Raw genomic sequence first — 27,002 nt, forward strand, 5'->3', positions numbered from 1 at the left:
GTAATACACATTGATCTTCCCACTGTTTAGATTGCTACCTGTTCTCCTAACATTCTGAACAGTCTGAGCCCAGCTATTTGTAGCTCTTACATCATTTCCAAGTGAGTTACAGGAATAAGTACTTACTGTACTATTGCTTTGTAATCAAGCCACTGAGTGGGCTTATCATTCTCTTAAAAAAAGGAAGTGAACATTTCACAGTGTTTTGGGCTGTGGACACTCCTGTGCTTGGCCATTGGTTCCTCCAAACTGATGAGAAGGTGAGGTGAATTAGGAAGGCACATGTGGCCTACACTTCTTCAGTACCATGTATGTTCGTTCAGAGGCTTTTATTATTAGGTCACTTTAATTAACCTAAACAAAAGACAGGTTTTCCATAAGTTCAGAGTTAAGTATGGCCCTACATATAGAAAGAACAGCACTTGCTTTTAAAGTCAGTCTTTGAAGAGATGAAAGAAGAAGAATGTTCAATCTCTGCTTCACCAGAGTTTTGAAAACCAATGTCATCATTCCTTCAAGTCTTTGGCGAGGTTTCATTTGTCCTTTCTATAGATTTGATGTATTTCCTGAAGTCTCACCAGCAGTGCTGGGTAAAGCAGCATCATGTAAAGTATCTTTCAAGGCAGTGTTCCTCACTCGTATGGGCTGCAGGGCAGGATTGGTTCCTTCCCAAACTAAATTAGTTTGATCCTTTCGATCTGAAACACACAATAAAGACAAGACACCTCAATGACAATATTTCTGAATGAGATTGCAAAGTTGCCATTTCCTCCAGCAAACAACCACTTGGAAACCCATTTAATACACAAAACAAATCAAGGTAATAAGTTCACTATGAACTAATGGTACAGATCTGCTGAAAATGGATTGATGTGCATGTAATGATCCTCTTTTTTCTGCCTGTCTGGTTGTCCTTCTAGTTACCAGTGTCCAAACTCGCCTTTTCATTCTGGCTGGCAAACTTTCTGATGTGCTCTAGGGCCAAACTTTAGACTGGTCAAGGCCCCTTTACCATTCTTTGCCAGAGCTCTCCAAAGGCCAGCATGTATTTGCTGAGAATACTGTACTTGCCAGGGTACTTGTACCGCCCTAATTTTCCAATAAAACTGATTTTTTGTAGCCAGTACCTATGAACAGAGAATGGGATGTGCAAGAAGATGGACATTCCCAAGAAGATGGACTACAGCTCATGTTTGACAATTCAAACACATTTTCTAGAGTTAAAGAGAGCACATCTAATAGGAATATGTTTTCTAACTAACAGCAAATTGCCTTGGATTCAGAGAGAATATTATGGCTCCACTTTACATGCTTTATTAATACCTAGGCTGAGATCAGAGCCTGCTCCCAACCAGTATAATCTGCTCCTCTTCTAGTCTTAGACCTCTGTCATTGACAGACTGTAAAGTGCTTTGGGATGAAGGAGTCTCTTTGTAAATAAAGGATATTATATGACTGTGATTAGACACTTTATGTAGAAAACAGGCTGTTGTTTGTGAGAGGAAATATTTAAAACCAAAATGAAAGCCTTCCTGAGCAACCTGCAAGGTGACAAACACAAACTGAAGAAACACACACAGTTACCAGGACCAAAATATCCAAGGTACCAAGCATCAGTCAGATCATGTCATGTCCTCAGGTTTGCTGCTATTAACTGCGTTGCAAGGCATCTCAGGCCTATTCAAATATGTATTTCTCTTCCCAGTCTCTGCAGCTGACTCACTGAGACAAACTCCATCATAGCACAGAGAGCCCTCAGGTGCCTGAAGGACTCTGCAGAATAGCCAGCTCCTACCTGGGCTGATTCCTACTGTGCTGTACCAAAGCTTGAATAAAGTCAATAAATCTGAAAGGAGGAAAGTAAAAGGCAGGATATTTCACAGTAACAAGTCATGATTAACAGAGGTGATATTGTAGAAAAAACACAAGGCTTATTACACAGGTTGTCAACGTAAGCTGTGTCTCAGTTTTCCTCTTTCTCTTTAGCCCTATTTGTTAACTATATCAAAAAGCAACTACACTAGAAAAGAGCTGCTCCTATAGCTATCCTGGTATAACCATACTGGCAACGATGATAACTCTCATTTCCCATTTTCCTCAAAGGAAATATGCTACACTGACAAAAGCACCTCTAAGATTGTTTAAAACAGCTTTGGTATTTACTACAAGACACCTAAAGCACTACCCAACTGTACTTAAAGTTAATATAAAGCTGGCTTGACAACCCCAAAAATGTGGAGGGAGTCCTTCTGTGAATTTACTGGGAGAGAATAAGTGAAGTTTTCTAAACTCCATCTAGCTTTGGGAGAGGGCTGACAGGAAATGTATCTGAGAACCTATTTCAATAAAATGATAGGAAAGAATAAGAAAGCAATTCTTTCCAAAGAAACAGCTCATAGTGAGCCTCTGAGAAGTCTATATTCTCATCCTATTCAAACAAACAAACAAACAAATCCCCAAGCCCTACTCTCTAAGCAAGGGAACAGAAAATACCACCTGTTGTCAAGGACAATCCAGGCATTCCATAGTCATGATATACTAGGCTTATGAACATTGTCATTCTTAGTGCATAGAAGATAACAAAAAATAGTTTTGTGGTGTCATGTTAGCCAACTACATTTCTGAGCTTTAGATAGCCCAGTAAATGTGTATTTTCAATATGCTGTCTCTTTTGCTTACTTGCTTGTTTCTGTTAAACCATGATGTTTAAAACAAATCACAGGAATCTTGGAAGTCCGTTTAACACCACTGCATTTGAACAGCATCACTTAGGAATTCCAGGCCAAATGAGTCTCAGGTTTTGTAAGGTGGATGACCATAGTTTTTAACTACAAGAATACCATAGCTTTTTTCTAGTTTTCAGTAAGGTCCATTTTCTACCAAACAGGGTTTGTATAGGAAGGTATGTATGATACTACCCATCCATAATCACAAATTATAAAACATAACACAGGGTTTTTTTTCTGGAATAACTGCTGGTTACTAACAGGTGCTGAACAGTTCCCATTGATTTTGTGTGGAATAGCAATACCCAGTTGTATCTGCACCTGAAGCAGGCCTATGAGCTACATAAAACTGCTTAGATTTCTACACGGGCTCTGATTTGATCTTTTGTTATCTTCTCCAAGTGATTCAACTTGGAGAAGTGGCCTGATTATATCATTATAAGCAAGGACATGTAACCCTTTCATGGGGCTAGAAGCCATTGCAAAGTTATTTGTACTGAACATATGCAAATCAGCTTCAGTTTGAGGTAGTCTGGGGGAAGTCTGGGGGGATTTCCCTGCTTTATGTAATCATTGTTGCTTCTTAGCTTCCTCTATTCACATAGCCAGGAGACATAGGCTTGACACTGCTTGGTAGTTTCTCAAACTCAATTTGAAAGCAAATGTCATGTGCTCAGTGACCTACAGCAGTCCTATGGCTTTCAGTAAATCCTCAGCTGCTGCTGCAATCACATCTGGAATGAAGGAGGCCTGAAGGAGCAGTAGGGGAATAACGCTACAGACTTCATTTGCTGGCATACTTTGACAATGGTCAGCAGCCAGGAGGATCTGTGTGCTATCCCTCAGCTCTAACTCTGGCCTAGCCAGAGCCCTGATTTCTCAATCCTCAATCCACACAGAGTGAGGCACCTTATATGTGGTGAGTGCTGTCAGTTCACCTTCCAGACTGTGGGGCACTCAGAAGGCCCCTGCACACCAGGCTGCAAGCACACAGAACTGGCTGCCCACCCATGAGGAGGTGAGGAACAACACTCACACCATCTGCTCAGGGGTCTCCAGGCCCACCAAAGATATTCACTGGAATCACAGGCTGGACAGGTAGAAGCTTCAAGGCAAGTAAGAGAAACCCTCTGTCCCTTAGCAGCCCACAGAGAGTTGTGACACCCAGGTAAGCCTGCTCAGGGCTCTGCTGGGTATCACTCCCCACAACGTCTATCATGCTGTACACATTGTGGTGTTATGATTCCAAACTGGAAGATTTATAATTTAGCGACTATTCAGATTCTGAGAAACACACTTACTGAAAACCACTAGGCTAAGGGAAATAGGACAGGTGAAGTAAGCCTGGTGGCACTGAGGAGGAAGGAAATCTCCCTGCAGTGTGCTGATAAGAGTGTGCTTCATATATACAGTGTTCAATCTGGACAATCTGCAACTGGGAAAACACAGGCTAGCTGAAGGAAATTCAGCTCTGGGCCCTAGGGACTGAATTAGTCTGTTTAAATGCTTTGTTGGTTTTATTTATCACTGCTTAATTAGGATGCTTGACCAACACACTGGAAAGATAGTAACTGTTAAATATTCAACAAGCTGACCTTTCAGTTACAATATTGCAATTCTGAATAAAGTTCATGGAAAGTTTGTCCTTCCTAGGTACTCCAACAAAGCCAAAGGGAACTAGACTGGGCCAAAAAAATAAAAAAGCAAGAAAAAAGTAGGGCAGTACTGTGGAGACTTGCTTAAAAATCCAAGTCTTGCTATGGGCTCATTGAATGATCTCAGACAAGTTGTTTCCTGCCCTGTGCTTCAATTTTTTCCATCTGTAAAAAGAGTACAACAATGTTGATCTTCCTTGTAAATTGCTGAGATGAATGGCTAAAAAAGCAGTAATATATTATTAATTACTTATTATTTCTGAGGAAGAAAAAGCAAAGAGAAGAAGTCATCAATCTTTCAGGATTTTCTCAATCCTCAAAAAAAAAAAAAAAAGCACAACAGAATGTGAATTTCACACAACAGAAACTTTTGGCAAATTACCTTTAAGAAGAAATAGTGGGTACACAATTAAAAGAAAGTTTAAAGTGAGCAGACACTCAGGAAAATGCTCCAGATGGTGAAATGAGTTAGGCTGCAGAGCAGGCTCCCACAGGAAGAGATGAAACGCCCATTGTTTGAGACATGTGAAACTGAATTCCTCAAAGTGCTGGTATATACAATACAAGGAATCATTCTACACTGTCTCAAAGTACAGTGGCACTGTGATAACTTGAGAGAACTGCACCTTCCATTTCTTCAATTTTAAGAGAGAAATGACTCTCACTGACTATGGAGAGCTGCAGACTCATTTATCAATATAGTATCTGAGGAACATCTTCTGAGGAGTAACTACACTGGAATTTTGCAGGAGATGGATTCATCAACCCTTAACAGATCTTTCACATTCCTAATGCTGATGTCTGAACGTGGTATGTTGAAGAGGGGAAAGAAAGCCCCCCATTCTCTGGGAATTACAGTGTGCATCCTACTATTTATTTCCTTTATAACAATCTAAAGAGAAACTGAGTGGCTTGATTTTTACAGGCAGTGGTTTGCAGAAGAAATACCATTATTTTAATGGGAACCAAATGAGCAACCATTACATAAATGGCATTATGAGACACGGAACTAATGCTGAAATGTTAAATGCTTGGGTGAAACTCATCAAGATGGGAACTGACAGCAGCATGCTGGAACATTGGGGTTTCTCCACACTCAAGATACTTCTGCAAACATTCCCCAGTGCTGTTAATCCTAATTCAGCTCCTCTGGAGGTAGCTCTGGAGGGCATCTGACTTCTTCTGTTGTTACTGGCTTAAAATCTTAAGACCATCTCTGAAATCCAAATTCAGAGCTTTGGGCCAGTTTTATTGATAGAACTTGGTTAACTGCTTGGAACGGGTAGAGCAAGAAAACTTTTTAAAAGGAGCTGGAATTAGAGTTTTAATATCTTCATTTCCTCTTGGTCTCATACCTGCTGGTAGACAAAAACATGCTGTGAATTGATTCATTGGGCAGATGAGCACTAGTGATCCTGTTTTACTCTATTCACTTGGGCAGGACAGCCATGGAGTGCTCCTGATCCCTTCTCAGCTCCTTGGGCAGGAGAGCTGGTGCCAGGAGCAGCAGGATGTGCAGCCCAGCTTGCCTTGCCTGCCCCCTCCACCGAGGGCTGGCACTGCCTGCACTTCCACCACCCCGTTGCTGGCCAGAGACTCAGCAATTTCCTCAGGAATGAATCACGAACAAAAAACCAAACAACAGCTACTTAAGAAGGTTTCGTCTCCCTCTGGAACTGTCCTGAGCAGTATCATATTCCTGACAGTTTATTCTTCAAGAATTTAGTCATCTAAGGTTACAGTGACTCATGTGATGAACCTTCTGCCCATTTCCTGGAAAGAGTCTTGCATGGTTCTCTGCACCTTGTGCCATTTTCCTTCAGGGTCTCAGTTCTCACTTCATTTTCATATAGTTCAGCTTTCCTTCAATTTTGGAGTGGAGGAAGAAAGCAAAAATTTCTTGAGTGTACTCAAATTTACAATGTAACCAGAAAGCAGTGTGGTGAAAGAAACATCTGGAAAATAAAGATGGATACTGAACCAGAGAATCTCTTTTGGAAGTAGTTGTCTCTTGGGCTGAAACCGGGTTAGAACGAGCTGCTCTATAAAGTGCTGTGTGGTCCAATATGATCATGAATTTACCAGGGCTGTACCCTGTAAAATATTTGAGGGCTCTCTCAGATCATTGCTTGGGTAGGTGTGACTCACCCTGGGCAAATGCCACTGATGACAAGCACCCTGACACAAAATATTGAATGAATTGTGCTGGATGGGTACCAAAGTAACCATTTTACATACTTGGGCCAATCTGAAAGAAACTTCTGTGCAGAAAACAAGTGCTTCCTTTCCCTGATGGAAGTTCAAAAGCTGCTCACAAAGAGCTTGAAGGATACTTCAGCAAACTCTGATCTAAGTGGGGTTGTGCTATGCCTAAAGCAGACAGCTGCCTGGACATCAGCAATGCCCAGGCCATCCCTTATAACCCATACAGAAGTGATACTGCTGCATGTTTATATTACAGCTAAAGCAGGGAGTGGGGTTTAGTGTTCTTGATAAAATATCCAGAAACATGTGAGAGTCTGAGCGCATCAACTTCATTTCCAAAGTGTGAAACAGCTCAGCAGCAGTGCCAGTGCACAGGACAGATCAACTTCTTCTACACTTAAGGGGACAGAGAAAGCATCCTGACTTACACTAACTTGCAGCAGAGATAGTTAAGGAATTTGCAGATCTGTCTGACAGGCCCATCATGTCCAGTGTTCTTACAGGATGATTTCAGTGCTCAGTTATACCAGTGTAGCTGGCATGTGTGCTGGTGTGTGTGTACGTATATGTATGTGTGTGTGTATATACATATACACACACATACACACACACACACACACACACACACACGTCAGTACATATACACTGACATGCATCAGAAGTCTGTTCCCTCTAAAGGGATATAGTGCCAGGCCAAAGCTGGCCTGACATTCTTCTTTTTTTAAAAAAGTAAACTTCTACAAGCCCTGATTCTAACAGAAATGTTTCCATGATTTATTTTAAGAAGAGAACATTCCCCTGCAGTGCTCACCGCAACCCAAACATTGCAGCACTGTGCAAGAGCATGAGAATCAGAGAGGAAACTTAAGAATCTATTTTCACTGCTTCAGAAGAGAAATAAAAAGAGCAAACAAACAGGAAAAGCAGTGAAAAATAAATTTTATTTTAGTGGTGGCTGTAGTGTTATCTGCAATATAGCTAAGGAGAGTAGACTTGAAGCGTGCAGGCATTTCTATTGATTTCTGCAAGACATGACTAAATGTGTGGTGGGCACTTGTGGGAGCCATCTACATTGTATAAAAGAGATTTTTTTTTCTTGGGTTCACCCTTCCTTCTCCTCACACCTTACCTTTCACATCTGAGAAACTGAACAGTAGACTAGAAAAAATTGCCTCACTGTTTTCAAATCTGGAAAATAATTCAAAGCATGGGCAAGCTATGCAGAGAACAAATTCCTCACTGGTGGGAGAGCACTTAGATCTTGAAAGTAATGGGAAGAGTCCTTCCTCTAAATATCTGGAGCCCTCTATTGTACAGAAAGAGGCACCAGCCCTCAGTGCTACTGTTTGTTTCTTTGCTCAAATTTGCAACAACCAGCAAGACTCAGAAGGAAAAGAAGGGGCATCTGTTAAGAGAAAGAACAAATGAGCAAGAATAAGTTCCTGGCATAACTACTGGCTGCAAGCACACATGCATGCAGACATGCACACACAGCACACAGTGCCTCAGTCTGAAAGATCTGTGTACTGAAGACAGAGGAAAAAAGTGAGTGAAGCCTGCTCAAAAGGAACCATAAAGACTGATCTTGTGGCAGATTAGTGATTTCACCAGAAAGTTTTTGGAAGCCGTAAACAGGAAATGGTTAAGTAAAAGCAGGCGGAGCATGCTGATTGTAGGAACAACGCAGGAAATTGCTGAGTGTCTGAATGGATGCAAAAAATCTGCTCTTTTGCTCAGATCTTGGCAGTCACTGTAGGCCCACCCCACCTTCTCCTGGTCTTCCCTCTCTACCTTTATCTTCCCAAGCTACAGTCTCAAAGCCTGCAAACACCTTTTGCTTGAGTAATCTGCTCTTCTTGAAATTTGAAACCAGTTCAGGAGAGTTGGGAGGTTCTGCTTGGAAGGCAAGAAACAAGAAGGACTCACCTAGTTCAACAAGAATGAGTCACAAGTACCCAGCAGTACCCACTGCCTGCCAGGAGTTTCAGCTCTGAGGAGCCTGAATAGCATCTCTGGCTACTGCCCCAAGTGCTGAATTCCCAAGTGTATTTAGTAGAAGAGTAAATCAGAGAAACATTACTCCTCTGGCCCCCTCCATTCAAGGGGGCTCCCAAAGCCCTAAGCTGTAGGGATCATCCTCCATCTCCACTGAATCACAGTCCCTTCTGGGAGAGAGCACTGCAGCTGTTTAATAGCTCACAGCAACAGCACACAAGCAGATGGAAAAGAAAGTGAACTGTGCAAGAGACATTTTTTCCACTTTCCTTCTAACCTTTCCTCTCTCCTCCTCATCCACAGCCATTTGTGCCAATTCCAGACTACTCCAGATGTGTCACCAGTCTGCAGAGGCTCGGCTCTGGAGATAGGGGCCTGCTTGCCAACTGCAGCCTTCCCAGTGCTTTCAGACCCAAGGGTCAAGTTCCTGCTGCCATACTCTCATCCCTGGCTGTGCTGCCAGATGTGCTGCAGGATGAAGTGCAGACATGCTGGTAAGGAACAATTCTGCTTTCTTCTAGAAGAGTATGATGCTGATATAAAATTGCTTAACATACACAAGACACTCTTGCCTTCAAAGTATACTAAAAGTCACATTAATGCTGTGAGAAAAGTGAAGAAGCACATGGATTAGTTTGAATCATTTTGATCTTGTCTACATCGTGAGTATTGGATGGTAAAGCTCTGTTGGCAAACTCTCACTTAGATATTTCTCCTCCTCTCTACACATACATTAAAAAAAAATCTGTCTCTTCTTATATTCTGAGCAAAGAATGGCAAATGAGCAACCATGGAGTTACAACTGCACAAACAAAAAGATTTTTCTGGCACAGAAATCTTGCAAGAAAATCCTGTGTTTTTTTGACATTGTTATTTTGGCAAAATTTACCAGGTGTTACTGGGAGTTCAAACTTTTACTGCCTTTTCTGTATCTTTTAAAACAGAGAGTTACTCTATATAACATAACACTTTTAAAGTTCAAACTCTTAAATCTTAGTCTAGACAGGACCTTTGGGATTAAGGTTTAAATTCACCCTGGGCAATCTCCCATATCCCACACTTATGCCCAGGCCAAACCTTCCTGGGAATGTCCTGAGAACAGTTGTGATCAGAGACCAGCACTCCATACTGCTGCCCCCATGGGAGGAAAGAGGTGGCACTGCCAAGGAAAAGTTGGTATGACACCTTCTGCAGGTGCCACCACACTTGTTTAGGTTGCCATGGGACAGAAGCGGACAGAGAGGATGTGTGCTATCAGCTTCAGGTGGATGGCAGGTCAACTTCAGGTAGTTAAACCTGGGCACTGACTTCCAGGAGAAAACAGTCTGTGATTCATACAAAGCTAAGAAACTGAGAGAAAATAATTGGAATGGGCTGAAAAAAAATTAAACAGGTGCCTCTTTCCTGCTCCTTTCACAGTTTCAGCTTTCCTGCATCGTTACTCACACTTTTTTGCACTTAAGTTGTTGAGAAAATTAGCATGAATGAGGTTCCTGGTATAATTACAGTTTGCTGAGAAAATCACAGCCCACAGCAGTGATTCCTTTAGTGCCAGAGACAGATGTTGCTGCAGTCTAATCACAGGCTTCCCACTAACCAGCCCTGAGTCTAATCTGTCATCAGCTGAGAGGCCGCTGGCTCCCGCCATGCGTGTGAACCCCAGCTGCTGAGCTGGATCCTCTCCCCTCAAGCAGAGCCAGGCAGTGCCAGAAGGAGGGCATGTTTCCATTCACTCCCTGCCCTCAGTTACAGAGATACCACAACTTCAATGTGCTGCTTATCTCTCCTCCAGGCCTAGTATCAAAGCCTTGCTGGAAAGGGCTCAAGTGGTTGTTTTCAACTTACAGTGTGTAGTGACTGCAGTTCAAAAATACAATTTGAGATAAGTTGAAGGAGAGGCTTAGTAAGAATGGCCTGTAGCTAATTTGTCCTTCCAAAATGTGTGGCATTTTCTGCCTCCTAAGAGGACAAGGCTGCGCTCAGTGATGGGTCACATAACCTCCAGATGTTACTAACAACAGGACCCAAAAGTGGATGAGTGCTGATGAGCACAGAAATAGGAGGAAGAGAGCAAAGCAGAACTGGGCATATTGAAAAAGGTCAGGAAAGGGCATACATGCAAGAGGGGATTGAACAAATCTCTCCTACGTGTTACAGGCATATGACATTGCCACTAAATGTTTTGTATCTGACATCCAAAGAGCATTGGGCCACTAAGAGCACCAGGCCATATCTTTGAACTTCTCTATTGTGGTGAAAGAATCTCAAAAATCAACAGATCCCATCAGTTCAGGAGTGCCCCTGTGCAGGCAAAACTCACCGTGGTACTGGATTAACATCTTTAGACTGGATTCTGGTTGTGGAAGGAAACTGGCTGAAGGAGTCTATTTCAAAGGCACATTACTGCAGCATTCAGAACCAGTGAGAATGGGGAAAGTCCTTAGCCTGGTAAGGGCTTCTAGCATCTGTAAAGTTAACAAGGGCCCTGAAGTAACAGGGGAGATGGTAGGTGGGGAGGCACAGATTAAACAGCTGTGTTTTGCATAAGGAGCTCTTAAGCAAGGCATAGGGGAACTGAGTTGGTCATCATTTCTGGTCAGGAGCAAAAGCATATTAAATGAGCTGGCTTTCTGAAACAGCCTGTGGCCAACTCCATTTCTTTGTGTTTAGCTTTTTCTGAATCTGCACACGGTAGCTGGGCACACACTATAATAATACTCAGCAGATCTCTGCAGTAAAGGTGTGCAGGGCAGCATCTCAGCCACTGACAGATCGAGGGAAACAAAGTGTAGCATGATGTGTCAGAGAGGGGGAAGAAGTGACTCATATGGGAAGAAAAACAAAGCAAAGATGAACATGGAACATAAGAGAAGTGGCAGACTGTTGGCTGTAAATCAGTTTTCTTGCACTCACAAGGGTGGGTATTATGGTGAGAGAAGCTGTACTTGACAGTAATGGAAGTTCAAGGAAGTTTGATTAAGATTAAATGGCAGTCACATGCCAGCTCAGAAAAGAGGCCTTAAGACAAAAATCAAAGACCGGAAGTGACTAAGTAGGTCAGAAGCTGTGGGTAGTGAGCTGCACAGATTAAGTGGGACTTGGAGCAACTGAGTTAGCTTTGCTAAGTGATAACAACACAATGTCACCAAGTTTAACAAATCTGACTCTGAGATCACCTTCAAGGCCTTGATAGCAAATCAGAGATTTCTGAGTCCTAGCTGTATCTACATCAGAGCAAATGCTGTATCGGTTTTAACAAGAGATCTGTTTTACAGTCACTTTTTGACCCTGCCAAGCTTCCTGTAAATAGAGTGCTGTTTTGTCTGAACAGGATTTCTTCTCGAGGAGCTGGGAAAAATGAACTGACTAATAGAAACCGTGAGACCAAGAAGGGCTGCTGCTGCAGGTTGAAAAGACAGATGCAATGGATAAACTTCTTTTAACTCCTCAATTCAGCAAGTCTTTGATTCAAGAGCTTTGTTCACATCCAGGGCAGCCGGAAGAGAACAGTCACCTTGTATTTTTGTACCTGATGAGAAAACTCCAGATTGTATGTGTGCATTGGGACAATTCAATGTATGTCTATTCCAACTTCAAAGAGGCTTTTAGTGCTCTTTGAGATGTAGGCTGTGAGGAAGGGTGAGAACTGCTAATGCTAGCCCCATCCTCATTAAATCTTTGCCCTCTCCGGAGCAAGCATGCAAGTGGAGAGAATAGATGATATGCATGAGCAACTGAGCATCTGTGATCTCATGACCTTTGACTGTTGTATTATGGGAAATGTATTCTCTGGTTGCTATGCTTTTCTAATTCATTTGTATTTTCCTTCAGTGACTCCCTTGTATTTTCTTTGGTGCTCCTGCGTAACGGTTTCAAGGAACCACAGATATCTCCAAGTTAAGCATGCATACAATGGCTTTAATTAAATGTTTGTGGGTATCCCATAGTAAAGCAGGGGAAAGGGAAAGCAAACAGTTCTTGTACTTATCCCTTGTACCTATCCCTTCTGGCCCTGGCTTGGGTGGAAGTATCAGCACTACTGCCATTAAAGCCTATTTGTAAGCTATTGTGAAATGAAGGGCATCAGGTCCTGCTGCTCTGCATGCAAGCACTTCAGGCATTTCACTCTCATAAAAAAGCTACAGGTCACCTGTGAAAGGTACAATGCTAAGATATTTTAGACTAGGCTAGAGGAAATAAAAAATAAACTAAGGGAGGCATTTCTTTGCTCCACTTACAAAAATTGAAGACTAAGATTAAAAATATCCTTAACCATTCCTTAAAATACACTAAGATGCTATCAGAAGAGTAGCATAAAAGCAAAGATTTTGGTCTTCTTTGATATTCTGATATTACTATTTTCTGTTCTCTGTGCCATTAGCACAATCTGACTCTTGACACCACTCTCTAGAATGAAATAATAATAACTATTGTTATTGTTATTATTTTATATGGGAATCTTTGCTTCTTTTATAAGCAGTTAGCTACATTTTTCTTAGGTATAGAAGAAAGCTGTGAAGAAATTTGTTTCCATTTCAGGCATTTAAAATAAATATACATGAGGCAAATGACATTTGGAAGGGGAACTTTCATCACGCAAAGATGGAGGAATATGAGAAATAAGAGACGGGATACAAAGGTTATTGGTTAGTTCTTTCAGTCAAATACCACACCATTTCACAGCACATTAAGTGTTTAGAGGAAGAATCTTTCTTTCTCTCGTATGATATGGAATAGTCAGCAGTATCTGCAAAGATAACTATGAGGTCTAACACTAACAATTATTGCTAATATTTAGCACTAGTATAGAGTACTTGTCTTGAGCTTTTCAATGACTGACATCACTATTAGTTCAGAGTTGATACAAACTAATGTAAAACTGCTTTAGCAGAGCTGTACATATTTTATTGCAAATCCATCCACCCTTTTTAGTGACTCTCAGAGACAACATACATCAGGAAATTCAAGAATACTTGCAAGGGTAAAAATAAAAAATAAAGGCCAGTTTGATAGAGAATAAAGAACCCATGCTTCTAACACTGATTTTGGTTATTTCCCCACACTGAGACCAGAAGCATTGCCAGTTTTTGCAGTCTGACATGCTGGATTTGGGCAGAAGTTGAGCAGAGCAGGGGCTGGGTTAGGTTTGCTGGAGATAGAGCAGCAGTGACATTTTAGGAGGGAACAGAAAGCATGGGTTGTTTCCCTCACGTAGCAAGGCACAAACAACAACAGGGTTATCTGAGAAGATTGAGAACTGCTGACATTAGAAACAGGAACTGGCATCTGCAAAGTTGAGTAGGAGTGGGATGAAAGCAGTCTGACAAAGCAAAGGAGGAAATGAGAAGGCCAGGGAAGATCTAAAATTGTGGGCAGCTAACAAATGCTGACAAATACTTGTTTCCTCAAGGGTATGATCCTGAGCACATTCAGGCCAACTTGAAGATTCCTACCAGGATTTTTGGGATACTCTAAGTGAAGATTTCTACTCTTTGCCTCTCTCTTTAGCTGTAGTCTGTTTCCACGGCATCTTCAGAAAATGCCTCTCAAAAATACACCTAATTTTGATGATGGCTGACAGTAAAAAAGGTTTATTCTGAAAGTTGTGAGAAGAAAGATCTACACTTCCCCCTCCTTCACTTCTGCCATGTCAGTCTGATGCCTGTACTCCAGTCTGTCAGTTTGGATGGCCAGTGACCTGTAGCAAGGATGCAGGGCAGAGCTGCACAGAAGGCACACAGCCTGGCCTTTTTTGGGTTTCCATTCTGATCATGGAGGGGTTTGATTTTTGTTGTTTGGTATTCTGAATTATTTACTCAAGCTGTCCTGAGCACTCTACTTACTCTATGTAAAACAAGACCTGGCAGATTCTCAGGTTTATTAGCTCCACTGCTCCATCAGCTTAATTTTTATTCATTGCCTTAGACTTTTCTGTATGCCACATATTTTTTGCTTAGTACTGTTTACATCTCACCTGTCAGTCTTCACTGTTGCGTCTCTGTTTCCTACTACATCACAGCTGTGAAACTCTCACATCAAAACCCAAGTTACTCTTTTGTTTTCCATCCTATCAGGTACTCCAAGGACTACTTCTGCCCTTCTCCTCTAGTGGTAACAGCTTATCTACATCACCAAGGCTAAGGCCAGGAAAATCCATGCCTGATTTTCTCCCAGGGCTGAATTTTTACGGACAGTAATTAGTTACTGTTTTCACCACACAGGTCCCAAAAAACCCACACTAATTAAGGTCCATAGGGATATTGGTGTAGTAATCTTGGGCAATCATAAGTATATTTAGGCTTCTCTGGTTCTTCAGGTTTAATTTCCCTTTAGAAAGTTGTATCTACATTAATTCACCAAATATGTTAAAAACTTGAAGTTAAAGATCAAAGTTCAGTGCAATCCTTCTACTTTGTGACCTAAGCAGTGCAGTTTACTGACAAATGCTCCCCCAAGTTATTTGTGATAAGGAGAGGGAATTGCAAGAGAAGAAAATAGTGACTGGTGATTTCTTTACAAATTCTTTTTATTAGCTTCTTCTAAAAGTAGTTTGGTTCCCCTCAACACACAAAAAAAATCCTATTCCTGACATAAAAGCAGTTGCAAATGATTTAGCAGAGCTTTTTGTACACTGTGAGTGGAGTGCTCACATTACCTGTCACCCCATCAACACTCCAAACAGACTGAGAAAGAAGAAAGGTTGCAAAATGAGTATAAATACTCTGCATGGAGCCAGCAAGACAGCAAAGTCACAATGGTGGAAAGGAGAATGTCAGAAGTTAATCCCAGGTGTAATACCTCAGAAGTCAGATGCACATTGTGAGAGGTGCTATTCAGTTAATATTTATGTTGTGTTTTCACTCTGTGAACTTTAAGGCAGACCTTAGCCAGTGAAAGCTGAATTCTCTGTAGATGCCTTGCACTACTCTTGTTGTGTTTCCAAGTTTCCTATTCAATAGCACATTTTTTCCCTTGTTTTCAAATGCTTGCTGGAGTCTTAAGACATTTTAAACCTAACAATAAAACACCTGCATTTTATTAAGACTTGAGACTTAAGTTCCACCTCCCTCAATTTTACTGAAATGTTTCCATTAGATGGGTTAACCCTTTCATAGTCAGTTTTGCTGTCAAAATGAAGCTACGTGTCTGCTACATATAGCCAAATTCCACACTCCTGTACTGTATTTGGAGGAAAAGAAAACCAGCCCTGAGGCACACCCAGAGAACTCCGTCCTGTGCTGACTGGCAAAGGGTGCAGAACCACAGCTGCAGAGGCACAACAGCCCTGGAATGTCTTCTGGTAAAACTTAAAACTGAAATGTTCTTACCAATCATTTTTGTTTCAAGAACTTTTTGAATTGTGTCATAGAACTTCATTCAACTAAATGGGAGAACTGACTATTGTCTGTGTCCCTTCCCTTTTGTCATTCCAACGTCTTAAATGAGAAACAGAGCAGCACTATACAGTGATTTTTATGCCTGTATGTCCAATAATGTTATTATTCCTATATTCAATTAGAAAAATGGCAGCACGTGAAGTAATTGCCCAAATTCATGCAGCAGTTTAGCAAAAAGAGCTGATAAATTAAATTGTCAATGCACTAAGCAACTGTGTTGTTACCCAATTAACTTAACTTTCTGATAAGCAGTTATTTCTAAGTCCACACACATCACAAAGCACTGCAGTGCAAAGAGCAACAGCTGCTGGCTATTTTACCAAATATGATCAGTTCTCTGAAGTCAGGAGAGAGACTAACTTAATGCAACTAGACAGGGACTGAGGATCTGTACATCATGAGTTCTCATTCCATTTCTGTTGCTATTTATGTGTTTATGGGCATGTAACTTTAGTTCTTTATGACTCAGCTTCCCATCTATGCAAGAGGGAGAGTAATTCTTCACAGCCAGCAGGTGAATCAAGAGGTCATAGATTTCTGAGATGATTCTGAGTCAGTCATTCATCTTAGGACTTAAGTGGCACACCTATACAGGGCTAATTGGACTAATATCAGACCTGCATGGAGATCACAGATTCAGAGGTTCGGAGACACTCAAATACCATGGCTATACAGCCATACAAATTCCTAAGATAACTAGGTAAGTAAAGAGAAAATTAGTTGCTACCCTGTATATTTACCAATGTAATTCATTTAATTGGTGGTTATTATTTACACTGTCTGAGGTATTAGATACTGTTCTGATTTATACCAATACATCTCTGCAATACTGATATAGGAAATATTATCACATACCCTGGCAGTCATAAAGAAAAAAGTACAAAGTTTGTGCTGACCTTGTAAACAAATAATTTCCACTCATTCATACCTACCAGTACATGATTTCAAATCTGTGTAGGTATCAGTAATCATTGGAAATGGCCTTTATCCCCATGGCAGAGATAGTTTTAGGACATAAGCCTATTGCTATTGCATATAATGTCATATGATGTGGGGATCCAGCAGCCTGGCACACGCAGCAGTGAAAGTCATGTGGTGTGAGAGCAGCAAACAGCCCCTACACCCTCATGCCAGCTCTGACCACAGACCAGGAGTGCACGCTTGTGTTCCCACTGAGGAGCACACCTTGCCTTGCCTGCTATTAGGGAAGACAAAGGCTGAGCATAATTTATAAAGATAATCTAGCATGGAATTTTTCACAATTGAGTTATGACTCATAAGATTTTTACTTTTCCATTCAGTGTAAACATGCATAAATAATCATTCTGAATTGATTTTAAATGTATAGGTAAACAGCTTTTCAAAGTCTCTCTTTAACCAAATTGGTGTAAATCTCACATTTGTTTGAGTTTACACCCTTTAACTAGCATTAGGAAGCTGTGATTTATATTGCTGTGTAAATCACATCTGCTCATAAGCTGTGGTTTGAAAACATTGCACATCTGGGGTATCAAATGTGTGCAAATTCGAGAATTCTATGACATTACCAGACACTTGCATGCAAATGTAAGCAATGTAAGCTTCATTTTTTGTGTAGTATTTGAATTCATGTTATTACGTGGTGTAAACTACAATCATCTACTCTCTACTTAGACAGCAATCCAAACACGGACTGGTAATCCCTTTGCAATCATGTTCACAGAGCCACATACTCAGGTACCCTGTCAAGAATGTAAGTTACAAACTGTTATGCGCCCTGAAGCATGCTTATGGCCCTTCTTTATAGGTGGCCTGGTCACCATACTCATTACTTTTGAGTAAATTAAGAGCAGGGTTTCATATTTTGTAGTTGTGCTTGTTGATAAAAGAATCAGCAATCTGGGAAAACAGAGGTTTTCCAGCTTTACTTCCATCATTCTTTTAGAAGTCAGTACCAGATTGATCACAGCCAGCACTTTCTAATCCAGGATCTGGAGGCAGGGGTGGGGAGCTGGTATAATCAATCTCTTTCAACACTGTGAAGGGGGTTGTCCCCTGTGCTGTATTTTTCTTCCTTTAAGTATCCCAAAAGACAGCGTCAGCAAGACTTTCCTCCTTCTATTTCATAGAATTGCTCCTATTTTCACCTCTTTTTATGTAAGTACTTTTAAAATCTAGTAATAGCAATATTCTGCTTTAAATTACAAGTTGATTTCTTTTCAGTCTTGACTGCATTTTTCTTTAGACAAATACTTGTACAGAATTTTCATCAGAGGACCTAACATTACTTATAAGCACCTTTAATGAAGTCCAACAAAGCAATTATGCAAAAGCTGTTATCATCTTTATGTTTCATAGTAAATTATAGATAAATGAATAATGAATACATGACTCAGTCAAGGTTGTACTGTGAATCAATGATAGCAGTTGGAAATATAGCCCAGGAACTTTGACATCCACACTTCTGCTGAAACTACATGCCCTGAAAACACCAGGACTCTCTCAGACCCATTGTGCCCCACCAACATTTCTCTCATATCACTGAAGCCTTTTTAGGCTATGAAAATTTAAGAAAAGGAAAAAGAATGCAAATCAGTGTCTGATAGTACATTGTTCTCCCCTCTGAAACTAAAAGACTTTTTCTTGGTTTATTTTTTTCTTGCAGTAGATATTGGCAGGCTGAAAGTTGAAATAAAATTGGAAAAAATAACAAGCATATTTTGAGTGATTACTCAACTGGGGTCCTTTGTGACAGGAAATGCAGCTGCGTGACTAATGGGCCTGACTTTCTCTTGGCTTCCTTCCCCCTTCAAAGATCTTGTTTATTGCCCTAGCCAACTTTTTTTTTTTTTTTTTTTTTTTTTTTTTTTTTTTTAAATTGCTAGAAGCTAGAATTTTCCAGGAAAAAAAAAAATCTTTGCAAGGGGCAAAGGCAGTAAATCTTAAAAAGATCAAGGGCTGCAGAGCTCTCCCTCATCTACTCCTTTTAGCCTTCCAGGCTCTTGAGTCACGTCATATCTTCCCCATTCTGCTCTGAACATGTGTCTAGCAGATCTTTCTGCTGTGCTGAGGGGAGGGAGTATGTGAATCACATTTATTGCATTTAACCCTGGAATTCATAAAGGAAGGACTAATTTCATTAAGGAAACCAGGGGCCTCCTTAGCCTTTTGCATGTTGTCTTTTTTATTATTTTTCCTCGCTCTCTCCTTAGCAGTTGTGTGCCCATACCCCATAATGAAACAGCTGTTAAGTGTGAGCTATTGAGACTTGACACAGCACAGTCCCATTAGTGAGGGGCCATGGAGTTTTAAATTGCTGTTTGCATTTGGCCTGCTTTGTAAGTCTGCTGTGTTGAGCTTTCTGGGTAACAGCAGATAGGCCAGGACCTGAACGTCCCCTGAACTGGAAAAGGAACTGTGCATCCAAGCTCCATGGCAGGTCCTTAACCCCATAACTCAGTGCAAGGAAGCCCTGAGTTTCCTCTCAGTACGGGAGGGTGTTGGTTGCATAGAGTGTCTGTGGGAGCAGGGTCCTGTCATGCTTTGGTGGTGCTGAGCCCTGTGTGGGGGCACAGTGGGCTGACTGAGCTCTGAAGTGCTCCCATAGTCTCAAAAAAGCCACCATGGCATTTAGTGGTCTGAGGGTGGGCACTGGGGCAGGAGCAGCTGCAGTGCCAGCACCAGCCCTGCCACAGAGGCAACAGGTACAGCTTCAGACTAGTAGTGGTGGGTTTAGTCCTGCAAGGAGGTTAAAACTCAACCAGACAGGTAAACAACAGCCTCAAAGAACATGATCTACAAGAAATGGGAGCCATTCTTTAGCCTTCTCTTAAGACCCTTTTCTTTGGAAAGCTGAAGTATCAAGTCATTGAAGGAGAGTTTGAGGGCTACTCTGTAATCAGCAATGCTGGCAAGGTTTCCTGTGCCTGTAGCAGAGGCTAAAAAAGGAGGTGAATATATTCATTACCATAAACTGCACAGAGGAACCATCACAATATGGGTATGCTAAAAAAAGAGATGGAACCTTTGCTTACGAACAGACCTAAAAGAATTGAATACATGTGTACAGAGAGATCATTTTCCACTACCTAGAAGAGGAAAAATCTCTGGGGAAGTAGCTGATGCCAAATATTTTCTTATATTTCATGTGTCAGCAGGGTCTGGCAGAATCCCTTAAAAAACAGAGCATGCATTTTGTGCAAATTGAGAATCACAATTCTAGTGATTTAGATTGCTTCACCAAACTAGGGACATTTCTCCAAAAATACAGCAGATGTTTGATGATATACCAAGTTTTCAGCATTTAAACAGATCAGATAATGTTAAGATCAGCAGAAAAAAACTAACAAAAACACAGTAAAAATCAGATCTTCAGATCTGTTCTGAAAAAACTTAAGCTGGGTTAGACAGAAAAAAAGTTAATTTCTCACAACTGCTCTAAAATCCTGGCCAAGCTATACAGCAAAGTTACAGAGGCACTAGAATGGGTGCAGAAGTGGTGGTCAGCAGGACTGCTGGAATGGGAGATGTGTGTGTAACCTGGCTGCATGACCTGAGAACACCAAGGCACTGCTGCAAAAATACTGGCAGCAGACTTTGACTACAAAGTTTAACAACTCCAGAGACTGAAGGATAATGGGGATGCAGCCCTGAGGTATCTTAAAACTACAGGAGACAGAGCCATCCCCAAAAAAGAACTAGCCTAATCCTCTTGCAGCTATATGGTCAAAACTGGAGATCACTAATAGCAATGAATGCTAACAAAAGCTGAGTGTCAGTACATTCTGATAAAAAAAGAGAAGGATTTGGCACTTATTTGTGAATGTAAAAAGTTTCCTGTCCTCTCTTTTTGTCTTTTATGAGAAGACTGTTTTAGAAAACTGACCATAACCTGCTTACTGCAATTGCCAAAATGGCCTGGCAAAGCCCCCTCTCCTCATGCGTACATGGATATATTTGCTTCAGTTATAAATTTATGATTTGTAGATTGGGAGGGATTTGGTAGGTTCAAAACTAATCCCTTGAGCATTTGATGAAAAAGCAATGATGCAAAGTCCAGAGCTAGACTTTGTATGTGATGATTTGCTTAAAAATTTTTGCTTGTGATGGTGATAAGACCCAGTGGAAAGTATATGAGCCTGTCACTGAGAATATTCTCAGCTTTGTTGCTGACTTTGGGTGGAGTATGACTACTGTATCCTGCCTAGGAAAAATTATATAACCTCTCTTGATGCTTATTTTTACTTCCCTGAGGTAATCTTACTACAAGGTAGTACAACTAAACAGGCAGCACAGTATATCAAGCTTATCACTACACATCCTGTATTGGCTAAGGTAAACTAGATCTGACAATGTGGCAGGAATAAATATGAGATGTCTTCAGCAGAATAAGATTTAGCTCTACCACTCTAGTTCTATTACTCTTAATCAATGAGCTAGTAGGAAGTAGTGCTAAAAAAACTGTTACTTCTCAAAAGAATGTGGAATTATGCTGTGATCTGATTTTGGGTCTTTTATATCAACGTATCAAGGTGGAACATGCAAAGTCAGTCAACCACTGACATTTTGCTTGACCAAAAAACCCCGAAACAAAAATGCATACTATTTTCACTCCTGCAGTCTTTCAATTCCCTGACACCTTCAAGGGTGTCATCAAAATCATGGAGGTCTTGAAGAAAAGTAAAGTAACAGCCAAGGCACAAAAAACTTAGAATAACGTAACTTGCCTCCCTGAGGACTGTAGCTGTGATATTCCAGTATCAGAGACGTAAGAACAACTGCCCAGTCCTCGGGATTCACTGAGCACAGTCTATGTGAAGCTGGTTGTAACTACTTGCAGTTGCATATCAGCACAACTTGTCTGAATTTTGTCTTGGAAAATTCAGTGACTTTAGGACTTATGACACTAACAGTCTGAGAATCTGACTGAGGTGCTAAAAGTTATCATTTTATTATGAACAGCTGGATGAAACCAGATGTGTAATAAAGCAAATTCATCATAGCCAGCCTGAGCACTGCATGTACAATGATGACAACTGCATTTCAGCCCAGAGGCAGCTGCATTTGAGCCACAGGGAAATAATCAATTTATAAACAAACTTCTCAAGCACTTTGAGATGAAAACACTACACAGAATCAATTTAATTCACTCTTCTTATGTGACAAACTCATGTTATTCATGTTATTGTTTTCCCAGTTTTGCTACACCAATCACACTGCAATTCCAAATGTCATCACTCTGTGCTGGAACAACAGTCTGACACGTTCAAAAAAACTTGCAGAATAAAAAAACTTGTGATGGAAATTGCTCCCGTGTGTGCAGCCTGCTCATACTCAGAAAGTGTTCATGTTCCATTTCTTTGTCTAGTTAACAAGAGGTATGTGAGTATGGTTTTGAATTCTGAGCACACTTTACCCACTAGGAGCCTGTCCTGGGCACTGTGTTCTGCAGCATGACAGTTGCCTTGCATTCAGGCTCCTGGCTGCCTTCATTTCTGCTCTGATGCTCTCCTGACCCTGGAAAATCTCACCTCATCAGCAGAAACAACCAAACTGTATCTCAACAGTTTCAAATTATGAGACAGTTTGTAGATTTTCTCTCCCCTTTTGTTGAATCCTGCAAAAACAACTAAAAGGAGTGTGCTACCCAGGCGATCAAAAGGACTGGACTGCCTTTGACCTGGGGAGTATTACTGAGACCAGACATCAGATGAAGTCTAAATTAGGCATCTGCTAACTACTGTAGCTTCACCCAAACGTAACTTGTTACACAATGGCCACATGGCCGCGTGTGCCTTTGTTTCTTCACCTGTAACATGCAAACAGAAACACTCAGTCCTGCAGCAAGGAGTGTTTAGAGTTCATTTGGCATTCCTGAAGACTTTGGAGATTCTTAGATGGACAGTGCAGTATGAACAGAAGCCAGGTGATACTGTATCTTTCTCTTAGTGACCCCCTCATGCTGTTGGTATTGTGCTCTCACATTCCTGAGTTAAGCTTGCTTGAGGGATTTGATTTCACTTGGGCTTAAAATCTTTGTTTGATTCCTCAGAGAGGATGCTGGAATACACGGTAAAGCACAGCAAATCTCACATGTCCAGAAACTTCCACTCTCTAACCCCTGCTAACCACTTCCACCTCACCTTCCCCACCTTTTTGAATTTACTCAGCCAAGGATAGTGGGAACAATTTAATGCATGCATGTTTTGCACACCCTGCAACCCTGTGCATTTTGAAGGTCAGACAGAGCGTTCTCTGCCACAGCAAACGATTTTGTGTAGATGACAAGCTTTGCTTTAGAGAAAAAACCCCACAACCATATGCCCATGTGTTTGCAGATTTACAAGAAAAAGCAGAATTTCTAGCTCTTGATAGTGAGGCATAGTTACAAGTCTGGATACGCATTTTGCTTCAGGAACTGACTTCTATGTCTATGTGCCTTCAAGAGGCCTTGTAAGTACAACATCCTCTTTGTTTTTCCATCTTTAAAGCTGCAATTATAATATTCTCCTATAATAGAGGGGGTTAGGAATGTTCATTTCTAGAAATTTTAACAAATGTCAAATATCTGTTGTTTTGATCCTATTCCATTACAAAGGAGCCCTGCAATTCTTCCATCCTCTCCTGTTAAAAAGATTGTCTTCTCTTGCAGCCTTTAAATTATTTAATTAAATTGTACAGGCTAGTTGTATGAGCCAGCCTCTTTTATATAACTCCTTTTTGTTGTTACAGAGTGGAGGAAGATGTGCATTTAGACAGCAAGTAACTATTTTGTGAGTAAAAGTGAGGGACACGCTGACAAAAGGTTTCCATAAATAACTCTTTCCCCTCTGTGCTCTGGGGGCAGCTCTGTCTGTGACAGCTCATCTTTGACAGTGTGTCTAGCACAGAACAACTCACAATCAAAAAGTATCAGCAGGTGTGAAAAGCACACCCACACAAGTGTCAGGTCCTCAAGCATAATCCATGTAGCTGTTGAATTTCCCACTTTGCAGCAATGATTCAGCTTGGTGATGGCAATATGAATGCTCAGGAGAAGAAAGACAGTAATATCAGTATTTACAACAGCAGCTCATTAACAATGACATTAATGAGCATTTGCATTAAGGTGGCATGTTTCAGGTCTAGTCAGTGGATTTCCATAAGGATCTCAGTGCTGGAGCAGCTCCTACACAGGGCAGAGAACTGGGGGCTGGAGGTTGGGGGTATTCCTTATGGAGCGGGGGCTCACAATGAGGGTGATGTACACCTGGCAGTGTCCAGGAGCTGAGGGCAGCTGGGGAGCCCCACTGGCTGCTGTACAAGAACTGGGGTCACAGCTTGCCTGGAGGCATTGGCTTCTCCTGCCAGCGCTGTCCTTCATCTGTCCCCCTGAAAGTCACGCTCGGCCAGTTACAGCTCGGAGAGACAGTAGCTCCCTTCAACACTTGCTCACACATAGCTAATGGAACTGGAATTATTGCAGCAGTTTGGGAAAGGGAAAATCTATAATGCCAGGCTGGATAAAACATTTAGACACTGTTGGCTTGATGTGGCAGAACTCCTGCCAGATGAAGCATTTGCACCTGGAAATCCACAAGGCAGAGGCCTGGCCCTGGAGCATCTGTGCTGCCCCCAGCGAGGCAGCAGCTCGCTCACACGTACTCCGACTCCCAGGAGGCCGGGGCCCAGGGCTCCTCGAGGAGGTCAGTTTTTATAGAGTAAAGCAAACAGTTGAGCTAATCAAGAAATTTTTTTCTTTTCTTTTCTGAGGCTCTTGGCATCCAGCCCTGTTACTTGCAATCTTTAATTTGTACTGTGGCTTCCTTTTCCCTGCTGCCTTCTCACTCAGTCCAATTTTCCCACACACTTATTTCCTAACTCTACCTCTATCGAGGTCTTCATTTAGTTTGGACCCAAATTTATCTCAATCCTACACAAAGCTGATGTTACCTCGTCATTTATTCCTTCAAATGACTGTCACCAGAAATTCATATGCCTGAAAAGTTTATGAAAAAAAACAAAGCTGTTTTCTGTGTTGTTGCTTATAAAGTAACTTTGTTCATAGATAGATTCATTGATAGAAATTAATTGTGGATCAACTTAGACCTTCTTTTTGGTTATACAGCTGCCTGAGTCTTAAAATTGGGGTTTTTAAAGTATCTGTGTATGTCTGTTGTACGGGTGGGTTGAAATTTACATACACACCTCACACACTGGCCATGAAAAAGCCTCTTATCATAGAGCTTCCACTACAAGGGAGCAGATTCTGATGAAACAAAGTCACATTTTGGCAGATTCTCCCTCCCACTTCCATAATACTATGAAAAGAATGAAAGAGAGAAAGGCATTTTTTCTGTTTAGCACAGCAACACGGTCCAGAACATGTTGTGTCATTTGTGTAGAGAAACTGATGAAGGTGACATCAGTGCAAATAAACATCTCAAGTAAAACCATCGCAAAATCCCAGTAAAAATATACAGTCATCTAGTTCTTGATTGTCAACATGGCAGAGGCTAGCTTGCTCAACAGCTGATGAGAGATGTAGAAACATGAATAAGTGGCCCACCTGATCACAAGGTTCTACCTCCTTAAATCACCTTCTTATGGTCTTTTCTTAAAAGCTGCACAGATCCCAAGGTGTTCCTTCAGTCTGCACACACTCTAGGAGCTGCAAAGAGCACCATGTTGTAACAAATGCACAGCCTCCACCACACATTAGATCCAGCTGATCTCATATCATTTGAGGTAAATACTTCTCCTTCCCTGTGGTCATTTTCAAATCCATTTCTACAGAACTCCTCTGTCTCTGGAGCCCAAGTTGGCAGGACAGTACTTTCCAAGTCATGATGCAAGCTGCAAATAGCTGACAAAGCCCAATGCACATTCCCCCTACTTTCACTGTAATTGTTCCTCTCAGCCACTTCCACACCAGCACAGAAGGGTTTTTAATGAATTGCAGTGAAGAAGAAGCTAAAAGCACAGTGAGACACTGAGCTAGCAGGCAGTGGATGGGCTGTGTGTCCATCTTCTGCAAGGCAGTGGATCACAGGCCAGGGCCAGCAGACAGGACACAACAGCCATCATTACTCATTGGCATCCCAAATGAAGTAATGATGAAGTCCCCTAGGCTGAGCAGAGCCATAGATTAGAAAGCAGATGCTGCCAAGTTGTGCACAGTCTGTGAGGCAGTTTGCTCAATGCTTCTCATTAATTTCAGAATCCACTACTGAAGAAAACGCTTTATAAGGTGGGACATGTTTTAAAAGAACAGTTGGTGCAGATTCAACTTGTATAAAGCTGCACAGTTCTATTAAATACCAAGGGGTGTTGCTGATTTATACCAGCTGAGAAGCTGGCCAAAATGCTTTTGAAGCCATCAACTCTCCCACTGGTAATTGCCAGTAGAAACACTGGGAAATACAAGAAGAAATGAAAAAATGGAGCACATTTATGTGAAAAACCTTCGATGCAAAACAAATGTCTGCTCACTGCACAAAAGCTGAAATAATACAGTTGTTATTGGAACTGTGCTACAATAAAACAAGCTGGATGAGTCAACCAGCAGTGCATCTAATCCCCACCGGCTGCCCTTCTGGTCTCCAAGCTCCCTATCTATTTTTATCTCTGCTTTCTTCAATACGATTTTTGGTTTGCAAGCAATAAATCTGCAGCTCTTGGGTCCCCTGTGTGCACTCTTTTTCAGCAGGCCACTCAGCATTTAGGATTTTACCCAGACCATTTCAGTTATAAGACCACAGAACACGGAGGCCACAATTCAGATTCAAAAGATACCATGGTGAGCACAGCAGAGGCATGGGGCATCACTAAAGTTTTCTGCTCTGAAGGAAGCAGGCTCCAAGCAGGGCCGTCTGAGAATTTTTGGGATGGACTTGCTTCCACACTTGATAAAACACAGAGACTGGGGCAGTGCTCTATTCAAGCTCCACAATGCAGCATAGGGCACATACAGAGCACGAGATATGCCCAATGCAACAGCTAGGGGAGGAGTTAACAACACTAAAATAGGGGAAGAGTTAACAACACTAAAATAGCACTGGCAATCA

General features: G+C 41.4%; 1 protein-coding gene across 1 annotated transcript in view; it reads right to left on the reverse strand.

The window, feature by feature from the left end:
* Positions 1-370: 370 nt before the first annotated feature.
* Positions 371-27,002, reverse strand: part of RAD51B (RAD51 paralog B) — a 397,656-nt gene continuing 371,024 nt past the window's right edge. The window contains exon 11 of the mRNA XM_054275735.1: positions 371-698. Within this exon, the coding sequence (XP_054131710.1) occupies positions 547-698 (152 nt within the window). The 3' untranslated portion in view covers positions 371-546. The remainder of the gene's footprint in view (positions 699-27,002) is intronic.

The sequence above is a fragment of the Melozone crissalis genome, unplaced genomic scaffold (genome assembly GCF_028551555.1).
Source record: "Melozone crissalis strain CALT ecotype California unplaced genomic scaffold, PUWL_Pcris_2 ptg000018l_1, whole genome shotgun sequence".
NCBI lineage: Eukaryota > Metazoa > Chordata > Aves > Passeriformes > Passerellidae > Melozone > Melozone crissalis.